This window comes from Etheostoma spectabile, chromosome 7 (genome assembly GCF_008692095.1).
Source record: "Etheostoma spectabile isolate EspeVRDwgs_2016 chromosome 7, UIUC_Espe_1.0, whole genome shotgun sequence".
Taxonomy (NCBI): domain Eukaryota; kingdom Metazoa; phylum Chordata; class Actinopteri; order Perciformes; family Percidae; genus Etheostoma; species Etheostoma spectabile.
The window spans coordinates 31,343,267-31,361,090 of record NC_045739.1 but is presented as its reverse complement, the minus strand read 5'-3'; the positions used below and the strand labels follow the sequence as shown (position 1 = coordinate 31,361,090).

The following is a 17,824-nucleotide window of genomic DNA, read 5'->3' as shown; positions in this document are numbered from 1 at the left end:
CATTGCATGAAATTGCATTACCCGCCCCAATCTTTTTAAGAGGCTGTCCCCATGCTGCCAAACATAACTTGACTTTGAAAAAGCTGGATGCCTTTAAATATTCTCTCCACACTTCAATGACTACATGGAGATTATTACACTCAAAGGTATCATAAAGTCGTTTATTTGTGGATGAAAGATGAGTGTCCTTTTATTCAAAAGACACTAATTAGGTACAATTTTAAGGCATTTTAACCCAGAACAAAAAACTAAATAAATACACCCTTGATGAAATGGGCTGTAGAGGTTGTTCTGACCTCAACATCAGTCTTTGTGGAAGGGAGACATGTTCTTTCTAAGGACGCTGCAGAGGTTCTTCATCTGGGAGCATTGATTGCAGCGGAGTCAATGTCTTGGAGGGAATTATCAGTGGCATCTTTTTCTTCACCTCCTGCAACCTCTGACACCATCTGGATGGAGGAACAGGAAGTTAGGACAGTGGTACAGTATTTGTGTTCATTAAATGGCTGAAATTCCTACTTATTTGTGTCAACATACTGCACAGGAATGTGGAGACAACACAAATTATTGCCTTCTTTATTGACTTGCTTCAGTGGCTTGTTTTTGCTACAAGGTGTGTTTACACTGTGCGATTTTTGGATTTTTGTGCTGTTGTGGTTGAAATCTTTTGTCCGTTAATTAAAAAACAGTGGTCCTAGATCACATTGTGAGTGAAGTCCAGTGATGGCTGATGTGTAGAACTTTAAAGACAATAGTTTCCATCTGCCTGTTTTTATGTGAATGTTCAATGTACCCATACAAATGAATCCATGAAACAGAAATGCCATATTTTATATAATCTTTTATACATTTGTTCCCTCTAAACTGTTCAATAGAAGTGGATGGAAAAGGTGCATTTACATGCATTACATGCATTTGCATTTCTCCAGTCAGTTACTATGTATTTTCCATGGAAATCATTACTCTTGCACAGTATTTATTTACTTTATAATTACCTTTTCCTGGAATGTCAGTCACCAGCTATGTTAGCCTTATACACACAATCTGTATTTGTTCATATATTTATCTTCAATTTGTATTTTATATACCCCTTACCCACCATTATATATGACCATTACATTTTAATCACCTTACATTTGCACTACCTCATTAGTAAATACTCTATTATCGTGACAGCTCTCTGTAGTAGATTCGGTTGCTGGACTAGAACTTCTCTGCTGTTTTTAATCTTGTTTCTATCTTTATTACCCAACAGGACGCTTTAATTCCCAGAAAGACTAGTTGTCTTTCACACTTAGCATTAATTTCTTTAACTTTTTTGAGAGTTATGCTTAGAGTCCAGTACTTAAGTAAATGTACTTAGTTACATTCCACCACTGGTTTTGCACTACAGCCAAATCTATTTTATTGTTCTGCCACATTTTTATAAAACATTGATGCAAGCAGAGAGGTGACGTTAACAAATAGGTTCCCTATTTTTACCAATCCGTCTTAAACCAATAGTCAGGTGTGATATAAACATTGGAGGAGCTTTTTCCTTGCAGTAATCATTCCTCGTGTTCATTCTGGCTGATGAAGAGGACCCTTCCTCACGGGATCCCTATGTCAGAGACGGGGGATACAATGCTGTCCTGATTCGGTGCATAAAGTATATTCCTACGTTTATCTACAGCTAATATGTGCATATCTTCCAAAGCAACAATCTTTTTAGGAATTAAGTCTTTTTTTCCTGGACAGGGTTTACTTGCTGAGCTCTAGTGGAGAGATGGTGACACAAGGAGTGACCTTTGTACTAGAAACACTGCGTTTGGAAAATATCAATTTGATCTGATGAACGCAGACAACTTCAGATATGAATAGCACAAATATGAACCTATCCTTTAAAAGGGTAATTTGTTTTATTTTTCCCCAACCTGGACCCCATTTTGCCATGCATTGGTATATAAGTGATCATAATCTTTAAATTGGTCCAGTATTGAGCGAGAACGCTGTAACTGGCAACCAGACGGCAATGTAACCATAACATGTGCATTGTCAATATCTGTCAACTAAAGGAGCCGTTTCACCAACAGGCTCAGATTATTTTTAGAAGTATCGGATAACATTATGGAAAGGATCCCTACAGAGGTCAACCTTTTATTTTTATTTTAGGCTGTCAGAACAATAGCATGTCCGTGATAAAACGAGCACTTTTTGTGGACGTAACGTGATAGTGCCCAATAACCTTCCAGCTGCAGCGGTCTTGCTTAATACTGGGCCAAAGATTCATCCCTTAAGACACAACTATAGAAAAACGGGGTCCAGGTTTAAATAAAAAAAAAAAAAACAAGTTCCCCTTTAAGTTGCAGCTATTTTTTCCATTTCACATTGTAGCGCTACAATCTACCATCAACCATCGCACACGCCTTAAAATTGGTATCGTACTGACACAGATTGTGACCAAGATTTTATTAGACCCATACATTACATACAACAAAATTGTAGGATTGTTATTACAGTGTATGGGCGCCATCATTCATAAGAATCAAGATATTCGAGATGCCCCTGATTGAGCGTTAACCTGGTCATGCATGATGGCAGCCACATCTCTTTCCGAGAGCTCGTGCTCCGAGGCATCCAGGTCGACCTGGTCTGGGTCTTCTCCAGTCAGGATGTCCATCGGGGCCTCAGCGATGGCTCTGATGGTCTGGTCCTCCAGGGCCAGGGCCGTGTCAAACTGTAGGGGGGAAGGAGGACCCTGCATACCGTCCCCTTCCACATCCAGGTCCTGTATAACAGGATGAAATCTAAATCTTAACATAAAACTTTTAAAGTTGTATGTATATTTGTGTCATTTCGAGTATCCTTGCTTCGGAATAATCAATGTTTACATGGTACTGCAAACAGCTTCAGGTGTTGCGGCTTTGTACTGCATGTGGGAGACACATCCAGTTTTTGACCGACCTTGTAACCCAGCCTTCATTTATGCCTAATTGTGTTTATCCAAAAACAGTATACAATACTGGCACAGCAAAAAAATTGTGTAATAAAGATCAACCTTTGATTATTTACAAGCTGGACACATTGGAGTTGCACAACGAAATCTCATAGGCGTGTTAAGAGACCCACTGAAAAACAAGTAATTTGCTTCTTCTAAACAAGCCAATCGTAATATTTTACAGGTGCTTTTAAACTGTAGTTTGATTCATTTGGTCCGGACCAAGCCAAAGTGATACATTTTTGCCTCCAACAGTTCTGCCCGTTCATGTTCACACTAACTCTTTTTAAAATCTAAAGAGCTAAAGTCATATTGATTGACTGACAGACAATGAATGTTTTTGTGCCCGTTGTCCTGCATAATCAGCGCTGCAGTCTTGTTACCATGATTACTGAAGCCCATTGCATAAATAGACAGATCACTCTTGACAATTTACAATCATTTGAAGAATTTAATAGGAGTTTAGCTTTCAAATTCATGCTAAAAACCACGTCTACTGTAACACAGCAGATAGCTATCAGGTTTTTTTTGGTCTGTACAAGAAGTGGGGGGTTTTCAAATCCAAATCAGACTCTGGTAAGAAATCCATTGCATTCTTGTTATTTGATGAATATACGACCATAATTGGGACCTTTTTTTGTGTTAACTTTCTAGCTCCCACCCCAGACACGAGTGGAGTCTCATGTGGCTTTTTTTGTAACACATTTTGGTTTGTTTGATATTTCGATCTGAAAAGAAACCATGGGACACAAGATTACCAACTCCGGCAGCAACAAACCGGAAAGGAAAATGCACCAGAACCAAAAAAGTGACAGTAGCTGTGAAAGCACCCTAAAATGGCAGCACTCCTAGCTAACGATACGTGTGGAACATTACGTTTTTAATACAATGCATATACATCAGAGGACCATGTTAGGGGAACATCGTTTCTACATACATCACTGAACTCTAGGGGAAGGCTCTCTGTGGGCTGAAGCTCTGCCGCACTCAGATACATGTCTCTGCTTGCAGTGGTGATCTGCTCCTGTGGTGGAGGCTCCTGCTCAGGCTGGTACATGGGAGGGGGCAGGGTGAGGTGAAGCGGGCAGCGAGGGTCGTCAGACTGACCCATGTGGACGGTGCGTTCACATGGGACATCTTTCAGGCCTGGACACATTTTGAAAAGCACCTGATTGCCATCCTGGAAGATGTCTGAGTGTCTGGTTTTCAAGGACAATGACAAACAATGTCTACACAAACACAAAAAAATGACCACGTGACAGAATAAACTGTTAAAGAAAACTGCCCCCATCTTAAAAAGTAAAAAACTAAAATCTATAGTCTGACCTGTGGACGTTGTGATTAATGGCAAACTTTAGCCTCAAAAGTTAGTATAATTAGTATAAATGCAAGTACGACAATTATTCCTGTGAAAATACTCTTGTTGTAATCATTTTTTAACATAAGGCTACTTATTGTGAAGTTGCAGTGGGCTTGACTGTGTTTATGATAGGAGTACCTCGGAATTTGTAGTTAGAAGATAGTGATAAAAAAAAAAAAAATTTAGTGATTAGTGTCCGGACACTGGTGCCCGGACACTAATCACCCTCCAACTAAAATGACAATTGCGAAACAAAGTGCCGATACAGATAAAACTACAACTTAAATCCTATTGAAAAATACTGAAACTACCCCAGTGATTTGATGTTTAACTGCGGGCAGGGTGTGAAGCTATTTTGTTCCTTCCAACTGAAAAGATTAGCCCCTTTGTTACTCTGGGAAAAATCAACAGACCACAGGAAGGAGTTTATGTAGGCACCATTTGAAACCAGCAGCTACTGCAAGCTGTTGGTCTTGATCAGGGCCGAGGTGGTGAGGGCTAAATGAGCAGAAAACCTCTGTTCATTTAAAAGACATTTTTAAATGTAAATATCTTCATTCAGGTAATATTAGGAAAATCCTCTGTGGTTTCTCGTATGTAAACGTTCTACACAATTCAAAAACATGCTAAAAACCTAATTGAGGATACGTGAGACACAGTGCCTGGTCATGGGCATGCAGGGGTTGGTACATCGAGTTCCTTCCACAAACGAGATGCACTTCTCATGCACCGTTCTTGTGTGTGGCTACAACAGAGGAAAGAAGTGTTAGGTAAGGTCCAAACAGAACCTAAACTGTATTTCCTCTAGAACTATAACCATCCTTAAAAACATTATCATTCCTTTGATGCCACAAACTTGTTGGAATAAAATGCCTATAAAAGTGAAGTGAAATTCCATTCTGCTGCACTCAAATATGTTAAGCATAATCTCAAACCCAAAAGTATGTATTATCTGCCAGATTCACAGTAGTAATCAACATAACTGAGGACATTACAGCCCTGCTAGCTACTTTTAAAGCATAAGAAGTCTGCCCACATGGGAATAAATCCCCCTTCTAGTGTTATCCAGCCATGCAGATAGGTCTAGAGACATCAGCTTCAGAAATGCATGCCTTCACCGCAATACAGTGGAAGTGAATAGCATAGTTTGTAGTTCCCACAGTTTGGGGGAAAAAAAAAAAGTACATTAAATGTCCACAGCGTAATTTCTCTCCACCAAGTCTTAGCAAATATGGTTGATCCAGAGGAAACTGCAAGGTCGGGGCGCCCTGGCAGAGCTAAACCTTTCCCTTTTATAGTTTACGTCAAAACTCTTACATGATTTTCATCTCTAGACTGATAGTGCACCACAATAAATTGAGAATATTTAGCATATTCTCCAACTATGTTAGCCCCTGGGGAAAATGACATGCTACTGGATACCTAAAACAGTTCTATATAAGTCAATTTATTCCAAAATACAATTATATATATATAAAAAAAAAAAGATAAACCCAACATAAAATGTAAGCCTGCGTTTCAACCATGCCTGTAAATGAACAATGCTGAAAAAAGCTGGCTCGTGGTTGAACCAAAGTGCTGACCCCTGGGCCGTCAGTTTTCATAGACACTACTGTATTTCTTCACAAGTATTGTTGTTCCAGTGAAAAAAGCTTAATGTCATTAGATCATCCAAAAGAACTTGGGAAATAGTTTCTGAAAAGACAAACCGCTCTAAAGTTTAAAAGCACAAACTTAATTCCTTTCACAAACGTACACTGAGATGGCCACAGAAATCTCAGACTTGGGTTTCTTTAAGCCTGAACAGATGAACTAGAAACTATTTTCATGGCTACATACCACTAGGAGAAAGTGAGTGTTATATGTGGTTTAGTGAACGGACCCTTTAACATTAGTTACAAGTCTCAAACGCCTAATAGTTTTACTACTTTCTACTGAGAGGGGGGGTCACACCTGAGGAGCTCCTTCTGTCGCGGCCTGCCTCCTCTCCCTAAGCTGCCGGTGCAGCAGGGCTTCCACACCGTACCGACGACGGTATCGGCGCAGAGCTTTGAGCTTCTTCAGGTTCTCCCTCTCCTTCATGGACAGACCTTCAGGCCCTGTGAGCAGACTGCTCCCTGAGAGCAACATCAACAAATACAGACAACGCTCAGGGCTGTGAGGGCATACACATGAGAGGGCGTGGAATGATCTCCAACAGGTACACAGACCAAGTAAAACCTGTGGTTACTAACCCATTAGTTGTACATTTACCTAGAGTTTCGTGCTCCACTTTGCGGTTGTGCAGGTATCTGCGCTTTTTCTCCTTAAGCAGGTGCTGCAGGCGTTTGAACTGGTCAATGTAGAGGGACTGGAGCCTGATGAGTTTTTCTCGAGTGATGAGTGCCACCTCCTCTGCTGTGTACACCCCTGCATGCCTGTGATTTATAAAAGAAAATATGTCACTGTAAAGTTACAAGGAAAAAGATCATGTCACAGCTCTACTCTCCAACTACCTCCATCCAATGTGACTACACAATCTTGGATTGAGGCCACATTAAGACATTTTACAACTATATACAGTATGTGCTATATGCAGTATATTGTTTTTGAAATGAGTATACAAGAAAACATACAGTTTTATACAAACAGGGATTAGTATGTGTTCCTTTCAATAAAATTGTAATTTTAGAAAGCCACTGCTGACTTAACCTCAGAGAACAAAATGTTTTTCCAAAGATTTTATACTTTTGTTTTCAAAGACCATTCTGCAGTTGTTACTTTACTATATATACCGTTACTATAAATCCAGTTTTGTGTTTGTCTGCTGACTTTTGACCGTACTTAAATGTTGTCACCTTTCCAGTGTTTTCACACTACATACTCAAAACCTGATCAGAATTAGTTTATACAATGAATTGAGTCACAGCTTTGCTTGAGGCAGTACATTCAGGTTTAATGGCAAAATGTAAGATTCAAACAACGATCTAAATCCAATAATATGACTATGCAAGTTTGGATTAAAAATTTGAGATACGGACGGATGATTCTTCTTACTTCAGAGGATCCTCGTGATCACTGTCAACGCTGTCTGCCTCACTGTCAGGGTCTCCTCTCCATGTCTGGTCTAGTACCAAGGGACCCTGCTCCTCCTCACTCAGGCTGTCCTCATCTGTCCAGAGAAGGTGCAGTTATAGTTATATTCATATTCTCACATATTAACATGAACTGCAAGAGAAATGACAAACCATAATACAGACAAAAAGTCAATGCACTGGAGATAAAGTTGGGTCCACAGTTCTCCCAGAAAGCATCTCCCAGTCCAAACCAGAGCATTTACCTAGAATCCGGCTAGCTTCAGAGCGTCCTCCATCAATGCTGTGCATCTCTGCGCGGTTGTATCCACTTAGCTGAGACAACAGTGACTCTGGGGATGGACCAGAAGATGCCTTTCTCATCTGAGCTCGGAGGGCCATGGCATTCCTGCGAGCATGCTCTGCACAGAACGTCACTCTAAAGAACAAACAGAGTCACAAATAGAGTCATTGGAGAAGAGTTGTCAGAAAGAGACATAATAATAAGCTGAACTTATGAAATTGTGACTTTCCACCCACCCATCTTTTCTTTCAACTTTTGGTGCAGCATTGGGGCAGCGCTTCCCATTCTTGGCAGAGACGTAACTGCACTGCTTGTATGGAGCATTCTTGTCTTCCAAAATGTGTTTGATGCAGTACTCCAGGCCGTCCAGGCGAGGCTGGGAGCATGTCCGCTGGGTAAAGGAGCAGGCCAGGGGCTCCTGAGGACGAGGTGTCTGGGTCACCCGGTTCCGACTTGAAGGCAAAACGTGGATTCGTATCCTGTTCATCGCAAGTCTGCAAAATAGTTAGAAGGAACACTTTGTATGTTAATTGATTAACAGACTAATAATCCAGTTATCTATTGTGGTAGTGGTTAATCGTTCGTTTAACTTTAAGAGAAAATAGCAATTACTCTTAACATAAAACTGAATATCTTTCAGTTATTCAGGTGTTGTAATGTTGGTTGGACAAAGCAAAGACTTTGACAACATCACCAGACACACGTTGTCATATTATATACAAAAAGACTAATTGAGACCTGAAATGTGAAAGTTAGAGCTGTACTAACCAGAGATTAAAAGGGATAGTCGCTATGACAGTAAATTAAATCACCAATTAGGAGTACCACAGGGTGTCAACTCTGCTGCTGCATAGATATCACGAATCAGTAGGGATTTGATTAAAAGGTCCCATAGCATGAAAATGTCATTTTAACATTAATGAGTTCCCCCAGCAGCTAGAAATGGTGATAGGTGTAAACAGAGCCCTGGGTATTGTGCTCTGCCTTTGGGCAGATGGGCTGATCTGGATTCTTGCCCCTCATGAGGTCATAAGATGCAAGGTTACCTTCCTCTGCTTTGCCCGTCTGGAGAATTTCAATCAAGCAAAGTGGCAGTTGGTCAAGACCACACCACCAGCATCCACCATGCACAACCCCCCCCCCCCCAAAAAAAAGCTACAGACTCAGAAATGGCACATGCTAAGGAAAGCTCATAGTGGCTAGAATTCTGCACCAAGGCTGAATTTTGGGAAAGAGACTTCAGATACAGTATTAGGGACCACTAAGGTCTATATAAAAGAGACTTCAGATACAGTATTAGGGACCACTAAGGACTATATAAAAGAGACTTCAGATACAGTATTAGGGACCACTAAGGTCTATATAAAAGAGACTTCAGATACAGTATTAGGGACCACTAAGGTCTATATAAAAGAGACTTCAGATACAGTATTAGGGACCACTAAAGGTCTATATAAAAGAGACTTCAGATACAGTATAAGGGACCACTAAAGGTCTATATAAAAGAGACTTCAGATACAGTATTAGGGACCACTAAGGTCTATATAAAAGAGACTTCAGATACAGTATTAGGGACCACTAAGGACTATATAAAGAGACTTCAGATACAGTATTAGGGGACCACTAAGGTCTATATAAAAGCATCCAAAGAGCACCATGTCATGGGACCTTGAAATTGTAAATTTACTCTTTATATAGCTCTTTTCTAGTCTTAACCACTACTCCAAGCGCTTTTACATAGAGGACCCATTCACCATTCATACACTGATGGCCGAGGTTGCCTTACATGGTGCCACCTGCTCATCAGATAAACACACACACATTTACACTCCGATGGCGCAGTGTCAGTAGTCAACAATGCTATTTGTGTTGCCTTGACCCAACTGCGAAATAATTGGTCAGCCAGTCAGTCTAACCTCCTAGCCCAAAGTCATTAAAAAAGTAGAGCTCAACAAAAATCTTTAAACCTACAGCTGACCTGTTGTGACAACAAACCATTTCTCCATGGGGTTTTCCCTGAAAATCTTGCCCCACCCATAGCTTATGGCGAATTAGGCTGAGCTCGGCTGCTTCTGGACGGGGTGCCGAAAAAGTGCCGCTCGCTTCCCACTGTCCGGACACCTGCCAAAGGCTTGCCACTGCAGTGCCGCTCGCCTTTCACTGCTCGTATCAGTGACCGTTTTTCATATTAATGATGGTTTCACATACCCGCGCGGCAACCCTGCCTACATGCAAACGTTTAACAAAATGTTTTTTTAAAAGTGGTTCCTGCCGCCCAACGGTTACCCCCAGAAGTTTAGCACAATGAACTGCTCATATAGGCGGCAACCGCTTCATACGCCGTGGTCGAAACCGCATCCCCTCTACCGCATTCTCTTGGTTGAAATGACTGGAAACGGCGCGTTTCCGCGCGGCAGAGGCGGCGGCAGATCAGGTGGCTTCTCAAATACGCCAGAGTAACTTTATTACAAGTAAATATACATGCTTAACATTTAAAACTACCAAACACCAATCAAGTAAACCGGAAGTACTAACGTAAAGAACATGTTTATTCAAAATCTAGCATACTTAACGTTACATTCTGTCTTTAACCAGTCTAACCCAACCGCCACACATACAGTATCGCTAAGAAAGCCGCCACACCGCGCTTTAGTTTATGGCTTTAGCCCGCCTCTCTTTACTGCGTCACTCTTTCAGTTATGGCGTCGCCATCTTTGTCTAGCAGTTGCTAACACTAGCTACTCGCTACTTTTACAATTATACGGCGAAGACCGAGTTTTACTGACCAACGGCAACATTTGGTCGTCTTTTTTGATATCATCGAAATGCCTCGGTGCCGAAGATGAACACAAACGCAGTTTTGGTTTATAACTGCTTACCTTCCTCACAGCGACACGACTGGGTTAAGCTTCCGAAACACACTACGTCGGTTTTCTCTTCTTGCATTAACCACTGCAGAAACAAGCCAAGCCCGCCCACTTAGAGTTCTGATTGGCCAAAGCTCTAAGTATTTCATTGGCCCACTAGCTATTTCATTGGCGCACACGCTGCCAATCAAACTGGCTTCAACAGTAGACATCTTTTCCACCCTCAGCACTGCAGTGAAGTTCTATAAACTTCCCTATTGTAAAAAACAAAACAAAAAAAGGAATGCAACAAGGGTTTTCTTAAAATATTTATTGACTTTAATTGAGAATAAAGCAACCACATTATATCAAAAAGAACAGTGTTCACATATGTTTCAACTAAAAACAAATAAAATCCCAAAACGTTTCCTTTCCAGACCTGAGTGTCTCTAAAAACACCAAGACGTGAAAAAAAAAAACATGAAACTTATTGTAGCTATGTAATTTTGCATTGTTAGGTTGCATGAGTGTCTTCCATTATTCTGACATGTGATTTCCTTTGAAATGCGTGTCCTTTTATTATGACTTTCCTCACAGCATGAAGTTAATACTTAAATTGGAAGATTTGTCCATCTCCAATAAGATCATTTTCAAAAATGGAAATATGTTTTTTATAGTCTAACCATTAGACATGAAACACTTTGTCATTTGCATTGTAGGCAAACCTACTGAGATAAATATTCAGTGCATTTACTGTTTCCCTGTTACAACCAATAAAAGCTCTGTCTGCTGGCTGAGCTCCTTCCAGCGTATCTTCCATATATCAAGGGAACAAAAACATCTGACAACAGCTGATGATTTGTTGTACTGCATTACTGTGAACTGCCTAAAACAAAGTTTTTGATCAAACAAAGCAGTAATACTATACAATCAAAACCACATGAGCTTAGTATGAATTCAATGTACACTTTCTCGCCAAAAAGTGGCACCCCTTCCACTAGATTTAACACAAATTAATCATTAATTTAAGTTAAGAGCATAATAAACAATATGCTCACGACTCTTTAGTGGATGTCTGCTGATAACCTGCTTGGCTGTATGATTTGCACAACTAAATGAATCATGGTGTGTGGGTGGATTATTAACAACCTGAAGCTGAACAGCTTCTGTTTTGTTTGAAGGTGTAAAGTCAAAAGATTTGTTTTACATGATTACATCAGACCAGCATGACTTGACAGATTTCAAACATCCCCCAAAGGGAAACGCAGAAATAAAAGATCATTGAAGACGGACAGATGGCATTTGATTAGACTTTGATATAGTGTATTGCGAATACCTTTATTGTGGATTGTGCTTAATATAGTTGCCACAAAGGGAGCTTTTTCCCACGGTTTCAGGGCGCTGCTGATGCCAGACATGACAAATGTTGTCCATCTATATAGTCTGCTTATGTCTTTCTTTGCATTTAGCTGTCATCGCCATAAAAAGCCTTGCCCTCCAGAGGACACTGATGAACAAGTGACAAATTACATGACTTAAAAACTCACATTTCTTTCTAGAGGGATTGTTTTGTTGGCAATTCCTTCATTTTGACCATGTAGATATGACTGAACTCTTTGAATAGATGGATATCCTTGGTATGGACTTTGTCCATTAGTGTAATCATTTGAGAACTGAATATGAATATTTTACAACCATTTAAAACAATGACTGCAACACTCAAAATCTAAAAACAAAAAAGTACAAGCTTACTTAATTTACAACTCTTTTTTTTTGCACTTTTTCATAACAAAATGTAAAAAATATTTCATGTTTGTTTTCAACATTATACAGTCTTTGTACAAGTTCATCAAATAATGAAGGAAATACATTTGATAAATACCAGGGATGGGCACTCACCTATTTATTTTTTTAGGTTATGGCTGTTTAAAAATATAAGGAGGAAAATATTTAAAAAAGAAAAATAAGACAAAAACATTGAAAAGATGGCTTTAGAGACATGCACTCTCAAACTAGCCTGTACAGTCTTGATGAATATCCCTCTGCCAAAAAAAGAACAAAGGGAGAACCTTAAAAAAGGTAGAAAAGGGGACTATGTTTTTTTTGTTTTTTTAAAGCATTCGATTAATAAATAACATACTGTAAAAACATTATAAAAAACAATTGGTAAGAAGACCTAAAAGGTACGTGTGATGGAAATATTTGAGTTTCCTCATGATTTCAAGACGACTTCCAAAACAGCGACGCTAAACTTACCAGGTCCCATCATCACATTTTGTACGAGTAAAACAGAAGAGCAAAAGATATTATCTACACTTTCCTGTATTCCCCCCCCCCTCACATTTTGCAAGCTTTTAAAGCCTCTCATTATTGCCCCACACATGTAAAAAGAAAAAAAAGGTTGCAAACTCATTTATCTCAGCAGTACATTTCATTGCTGTCACTGAAGCCTGTAAAAAATAGTTGGGCTAGTTTAAAAAATAACATTATACAATACTTTATGTAACATGATGGATGTCCGGGATGTCAAGTAAAATGTATATAATATGTCTCCTGATGAGGATCTTATTTGGGTAACGGTGGCAGCGGGGGAGGCGGTTCTGACGGGAGGGGCGGGGGCCTGGGGTTGATCCCTCTGGAGCCCCACTGTAACGGTACTCCCCATATTGGGATCTGTAGTCAAACATGGACGGCTGGGACGGCTGGACCCCCTGTGCACTCAGAAGTGAGTTCAGCATTTCAAAAGTGTCCTGGTACTCGTTTGACTGGGCTCCGCCAGCTGCACCGTGCCCATTAGTGTCTGTCTTGTCACCTTTGGGGTGCGGATAGATCCCTTGGTGGTGGGGGAGGCCCAGGGCGGGGAGAATGTCAGGGCCGTGGCCCAGAGTTTGCCCAGAGGAGGAAGAAAGGGACGGCAGCTGGTAGGGATTCCTAGAGGACTTGCTGGCTTTAGAGGCAGGGTGAGTGCCTGCTGTGGGATCTTGGGAGTGCGTCCTCTTACGTGATGCAGAAGAGGACGAAGAGCTCATTCTAGAAGAGTCGCTGGGGACTTTTTTGCTGCCTCCGACAGCCCCACTAGAACTAGATGAGTGTTTGTGTGAAGAGGACAGCGAGCCACCCGTAGAGGAGGAATGGTGGTGGTGGTTAGACCGGTCCCTGTGCTTGTCCTTGCTCTTGCCCTCCTCACCCGAACTCCCCCTTTGCTTCTCAGGCACTCGTATTCTGACTTTGATGTCCTGTTCATGACCTCGGGCGCCTCCACTATGTCCGCCGCCTCCTCCCCCCCCTGCTAGGGGTAAGCGCATTTTGAGAGAGGTCCTCTCGTGCCTCTCTTTCTCCAGGGGGATTTTCAGAATTATGGGCGACGGGTTGTCAGAGGCGGAGGAGCTGGACTGCTGGTGGTGATGTGGCTGTTTCTCCTTCCTCTGCTGCTGACCAATGAGGGCCTGGGCAGCGTTGGCATAGTTCCTCTTCACGCTGTCCTCCATGTTCTCTAGCTTTCTCTTCTGGGCAGCCAGGACGTCTGCGTTCTTGGCCCGGTACTCACTCAGCGACACCTTAGCTGGGACGTGAACATCGTTGGGCTGCTGCTCGGATCCAGCCTGGCCTTTGCCACTCCAAGTCGGGGCGCTGCCAGAGTCACCCCGGTCCTTGTCAACGGTGGATGAGGAAGAGGAGGCGGAAGGTGGAGCCGAGAGGCTCATCAACCCTGCCAAGGTGCTCTCTGATGACGCCATAGAGATCATGCTCATCATGGTGTCCCTCTGGTCCCCCTCCTCTTGGACTTTTGGCTTGGCTTTTGGGGTCTGACCTCCAGCCTGGCAGCCAAGAAAACAGACAATCACAGCAAAGTCAGCAACCAATGAATCTCCAAACAATGCAGGATGTCTTGGCCGTACTCCGTAGGTTGCAAATGATCAATGGACAAAAAATAATAAACAATCGGTACCTTCCAGTTGCGAATCCGTTTCAACCGGCTGGGTGTTTTTTCCAGAATCTGCAGGAACTCATGTGTGAGCTCTGAAAAAAGTTATAAAGAAGTGAAGATCAGCAGCAGAAAGTTAAAATGCTTCAGATTAAGTAACTGATGTATGACTTGTAGGTTCTTTTTTTTCTATCTATACTCAAAATGAACTGAACTGCGAGGTTGTTAACAGCACATACCATCCAGCAGCTCGAGGGTAACTGTGGGATCCACGTACTCCCACCAGTGTTTGCCGTCTGTGGACACAGGGATCTCCCAGTTGGACCATTTGCAGGCAAGATGGATGCACACACAGGCCACGACCGGCGGACTGTACTGCAGGCAGAACGTGGTCAAGTGAAGACTACGTGGCAGGATACATCCCATAAGGCAATAAAAAACAGAAACGGGAGGGGGGGGAGGAAAGAGAGCAGACATATTGAGTTAGAGGATTATACACGATGAACGCAAAAGATATGAAAACATACTGCACTATTTTACTGTTCATATAAAATTACAGAAGCGTATGTTTGACAGTGAACTGTGAATATACCTGTTAGTGGCCATAAAGTATGATGTTTGAGCAAGATCCTTACTTGCTGGAACAACAATAGAACAAAAAAACACACTTAAAACCTGCGAGTTACCCATTTAACAGCCAACTTCATACGATGCTGAAATATACAAAGAGAATGGAGCTAAATTGAAGAGCTGGTGCTCACCTCTGACAAGCTGAGTGCACTTGACGACATGAGTATGAGGATGATCAATGGTGATTTCAAAAGCTGTAATAAAAGAAGGGACAAAAAGAAACAAGTCCTGTTAAATTAAATGAATAGTCAAACTAACATATGCACCAAATAGATTTCAATCAAGTCCCTGAAAACCAGAAAATGTATACGGTTACACCAAACTAAGTGTTGCGGAGAATAACGTGGAATATCACTTTGCATGGGGTCTTCCAATAACATCCTGGACGATATGAAAACAAAAGATGAATGTGAAACCCCCCCCCCCCCACCCCAGTGCATGACACTGAATCTTGTTTAAAAAGTAAAAACACAATTTGGCGTTTTGAAATAAAGCCACGGTTATCTTCTTCAACTGTCTACAAGCTTGGAAACTTGGGAAAGGATTAAGCCGGCGAACATACTAAAAAAAACATCATTTGTGATGAAGCAATTCATCACATGGTCCTCAAATGCTTGGCTAAAAATATGTAGACAAGAAACAAAGAGGGAAATGTAAAAAGTTATGGACATAATAGAAACAAAAGCGGAAACGCTGTAATGCAACAGTGGGTAAGTGCTGCTAATATGAAGCGAGAACGTCTCTTTCTTGTGCTGCTAACCGCATAAAGGCTTTCTGTGGACAAAAGTAAAACAGGTTAGCACAATTTTTATAATCACATGTGTTTCTGGAGGGAAATCAAGGGACCCAGCTCTTCCTTCCCAACTTACCCAAGGTCTGGAGTATTATGCTCTCAAGAATGACCAGGTCTTGGGCTTGTTGCAGGTAGGCCTGAAGTTGAGAGGACAGGCACATTACTCACTTGGAGGCCTCTATCCGTTGACACACACATTAAATCTACCTTTCATGTGGAGCTGAGGACGCCCCACAGATAAGTAATGAGACGATTACAAGCTACACAGTGAGCACAGATGCTTTTTGTTTTACAGCAGTTAAAATCACATTACCAACGTGACTCGGAACATACACAGACAGTGGGAAAACGTTTTTGTCTTTTGCTCTCTTCACCAATGTATCAAGAAGGAACAACCCCTGTGGTAGGGGTAGGCAATCTGGCCAAAATAACAATAATAAGATTACACATTCTACTAAATTCTCAATCACGAACCATGTTCTAAATTGTGATATTTTATCTCAGTTTTAAAATGCCTAGTAGACTGTAGCCAGACTTGAAATAGCCCATGCATTTGCACCCTTAAATCACAATATTGCATTGAAGATACTACACAGGTTATACAAAGAAAATGAGTAATCACAAATGAGAAGATGCTACACAAGTTTCAAAATGGGGATTTAAACCTGAGTTGGAAACAGAAGTCAAAAGATAACATAACCCCAAAAACACTCATAACTCAAGTAGAAAAGTAGCAAAATGTAAACTCAAAACAATACTTAATAAAAAATGTTTTTTATCAATAATAACTGTTTTGATTTGGTCGTGCAGGGCGCTGCCGCTTGGAGAATATTCTTTAACCCTTGTGTTGTCTTCCCGTCAAAATTGAAAACCAACTATTTTGTTCGATGGTTTTAACTTTTTCTTACGTTTGTCAATTTTTAAAAACACCCTTTCCCCAATATTTGTCACTTTGACGTTTTCAACACTACGTAACACTAACTTATTAACTTTAGTTTCACAGTTATCTTTGAAATGTATGGTCAATAAACCTCATTTATAGGAAATTATACCTAATGTTTGAGTTAGAAAAGCAGAAATTAGGAATTATTGAGACTAAAATTAAAGGAATGGATGTTGATGATAATCACAGACTGGAATATGTCAACTTTTACTCAATGCTATTTCAAAAACACTTCAACTTTTTTTCAAATGCTAAAAAAATTGAATAAGACACCCCAAAATTAATGAAAGTAGAGATTTGTACTTGGCAAAGAGCGTTGTGTGGAAACAATCATGTTATTTTGGGAAATTAAAAAGAACACTGATATAGGAAAAAACGGGTCAGTTTGACCCGAGGACAACATGAGGATTAAAGAATAATCTCCTCATCTGACATTCTCACATTGCGTCGTTTATAATACTTTAACCAAGAAAGAGCCACGTGAAGTAATTTGTCCAATCAACACAGCCATTTAATTGGCAACATCACTGGGTGTGTTTATGTACCATAGATATTAGTCAATGAGGTGATGTTTGGAAGTAGGAGGACATTTAATACCGCAATCTCCTCGCATCGCCTGAAAAGTAGATTGCGGGCGCCTTTAAGACCTTTATGATCTAAAATTGTCAGACCGCCCACCCTTTACCTGAGGTAACTCAAAACAAAAGACCCCCTCAAACAATTGTACCCAGTTCAAATGCAATTTGAAAAGCAACTGTTAACTTGCTGCCAAAATACATTTCATATTTAAGCATCAGCATCAAAGCTGCTTCTAGAAAGACGAAAATTATGATGTGAGCATCACAAATTCAAACATAAAACGCAGTAGCTTAAAATGATGGCCCCTTATAAATATGTTTAGTGTTAACTGTATTTCACCTTATACACCAAAATAAATCAATTGCAATCGGATGCATGTTCGACAATACATTTCTGATTAAGCCGTATTGTTGT

At 40.8% G+C, this 17,824-nt stretch overlaps 2 protein-coding genes and 1 non-coding gene across 8 annotated transcripts; all 3 read right to left on the bottom strand.

The window, feature by feature from the left end:
• Positions 1–149: 149 nt before the first annotated feature.
• kansl2 (KAT8 regulatory NSL complex subunit 2) lies at positions 150–10,678 on the bottom strand. Of its 6 annotated transcripts, none has more exons than XR_004332882.1 (10): positions 10,574–10,678; positions 7,931–8,188; positions 7,657–7,829; positions 7,374–7,488; positions 6,591–6,754; positions 6,291–6,454; positions 4,986–5,082; positions 3,915–4,168; positions 2,561–2,786; positions 150–449 (listed from the first exon to the last, which is right to left on the bottom strand). XR_004332882.1 is itself a non-coding variant. In XM_032522161.1 (10 exons), exons 2-10 carry the CDS (start codon positions 8,179–8,181, stop codon positions 357–359), a joined length of 1,518 nt encoding a protein of 505 aa, XP_032378052.1. In that variant the 5' UTR covers positions 8,182–8,188; positions 10,574–10,678. The 6 variants fall into 6 exon arrangements, 5 of the variants coding, with proteins under 5 accessions (XP_032378053.1, XP_032378054.1, XP_032378052.1 ...); XM_032522161.1 differs by having other exon boundaries at positions 357–449; positions 2,561–2,767; XM_032522162.1 differs by lacking the exon at positions 10,574–10,678 and having other exon boundaries at positions 2,561–2,767; positions 7,931–8,181.
• LOC116693313 (small nucleolar RNA SNORA2/SNORA34 family) lies at positions 4,691–4,824 on the bottom strand. The gene has a single exon (XR_004332894.1). It is a non-coding gene; the product is annotated as a small nucleolar RNA SNORA2/SNORA34 family (small nucleolar RNA).
• Positions 10,679–12,107: 1,429 nt separating the features above from the next.
• Positions 12,108–16,143, bottom strand: ccnt1 (cyclin T1). Its single transcript, XM_032522160.1, is given in 7 exon segments — positions 12,108–13,182; positions 13,185–14,358; positions 14,490–14,560; positions 14,705–14,868; positions 15,058–15,112; positions 15,227–15,289; positions 15,965–16,143. Coding segments are annotated over 7 exon segments (1,689 nt in total). The 5' UTR covers positions 16,050–16,143; the 3' UTR covers positions 12,108–13,105.
• Positions 16,144–17,824: the final 1,681 nt, after the last annotated feature.

Bases quoted from the DNA above. Each gene is read 5' to 3' on its own strand.
- kansl2 (XM_032522161.1), bottom strand. From the start codon at position 8,181: ATGAACAGGATACGAATCCACGTTTTGCCTTCAAGTCGGAACCGGGTG. The intron at 7,489-7,656 runs GTAAATGCTCTG...TTCTCTGGACAG, and splicing joins TGAAGCTAGCCGGATTCTAG to ATGAGGACAGCCTGAGTGAG. The intron at 6,755-7,373 runs GTAAGAAGAATC...TATAAATCACAG, and splicing joins GATCACGAGGATCCTCTGAA to GCATGCAGGGGTGTACACAG.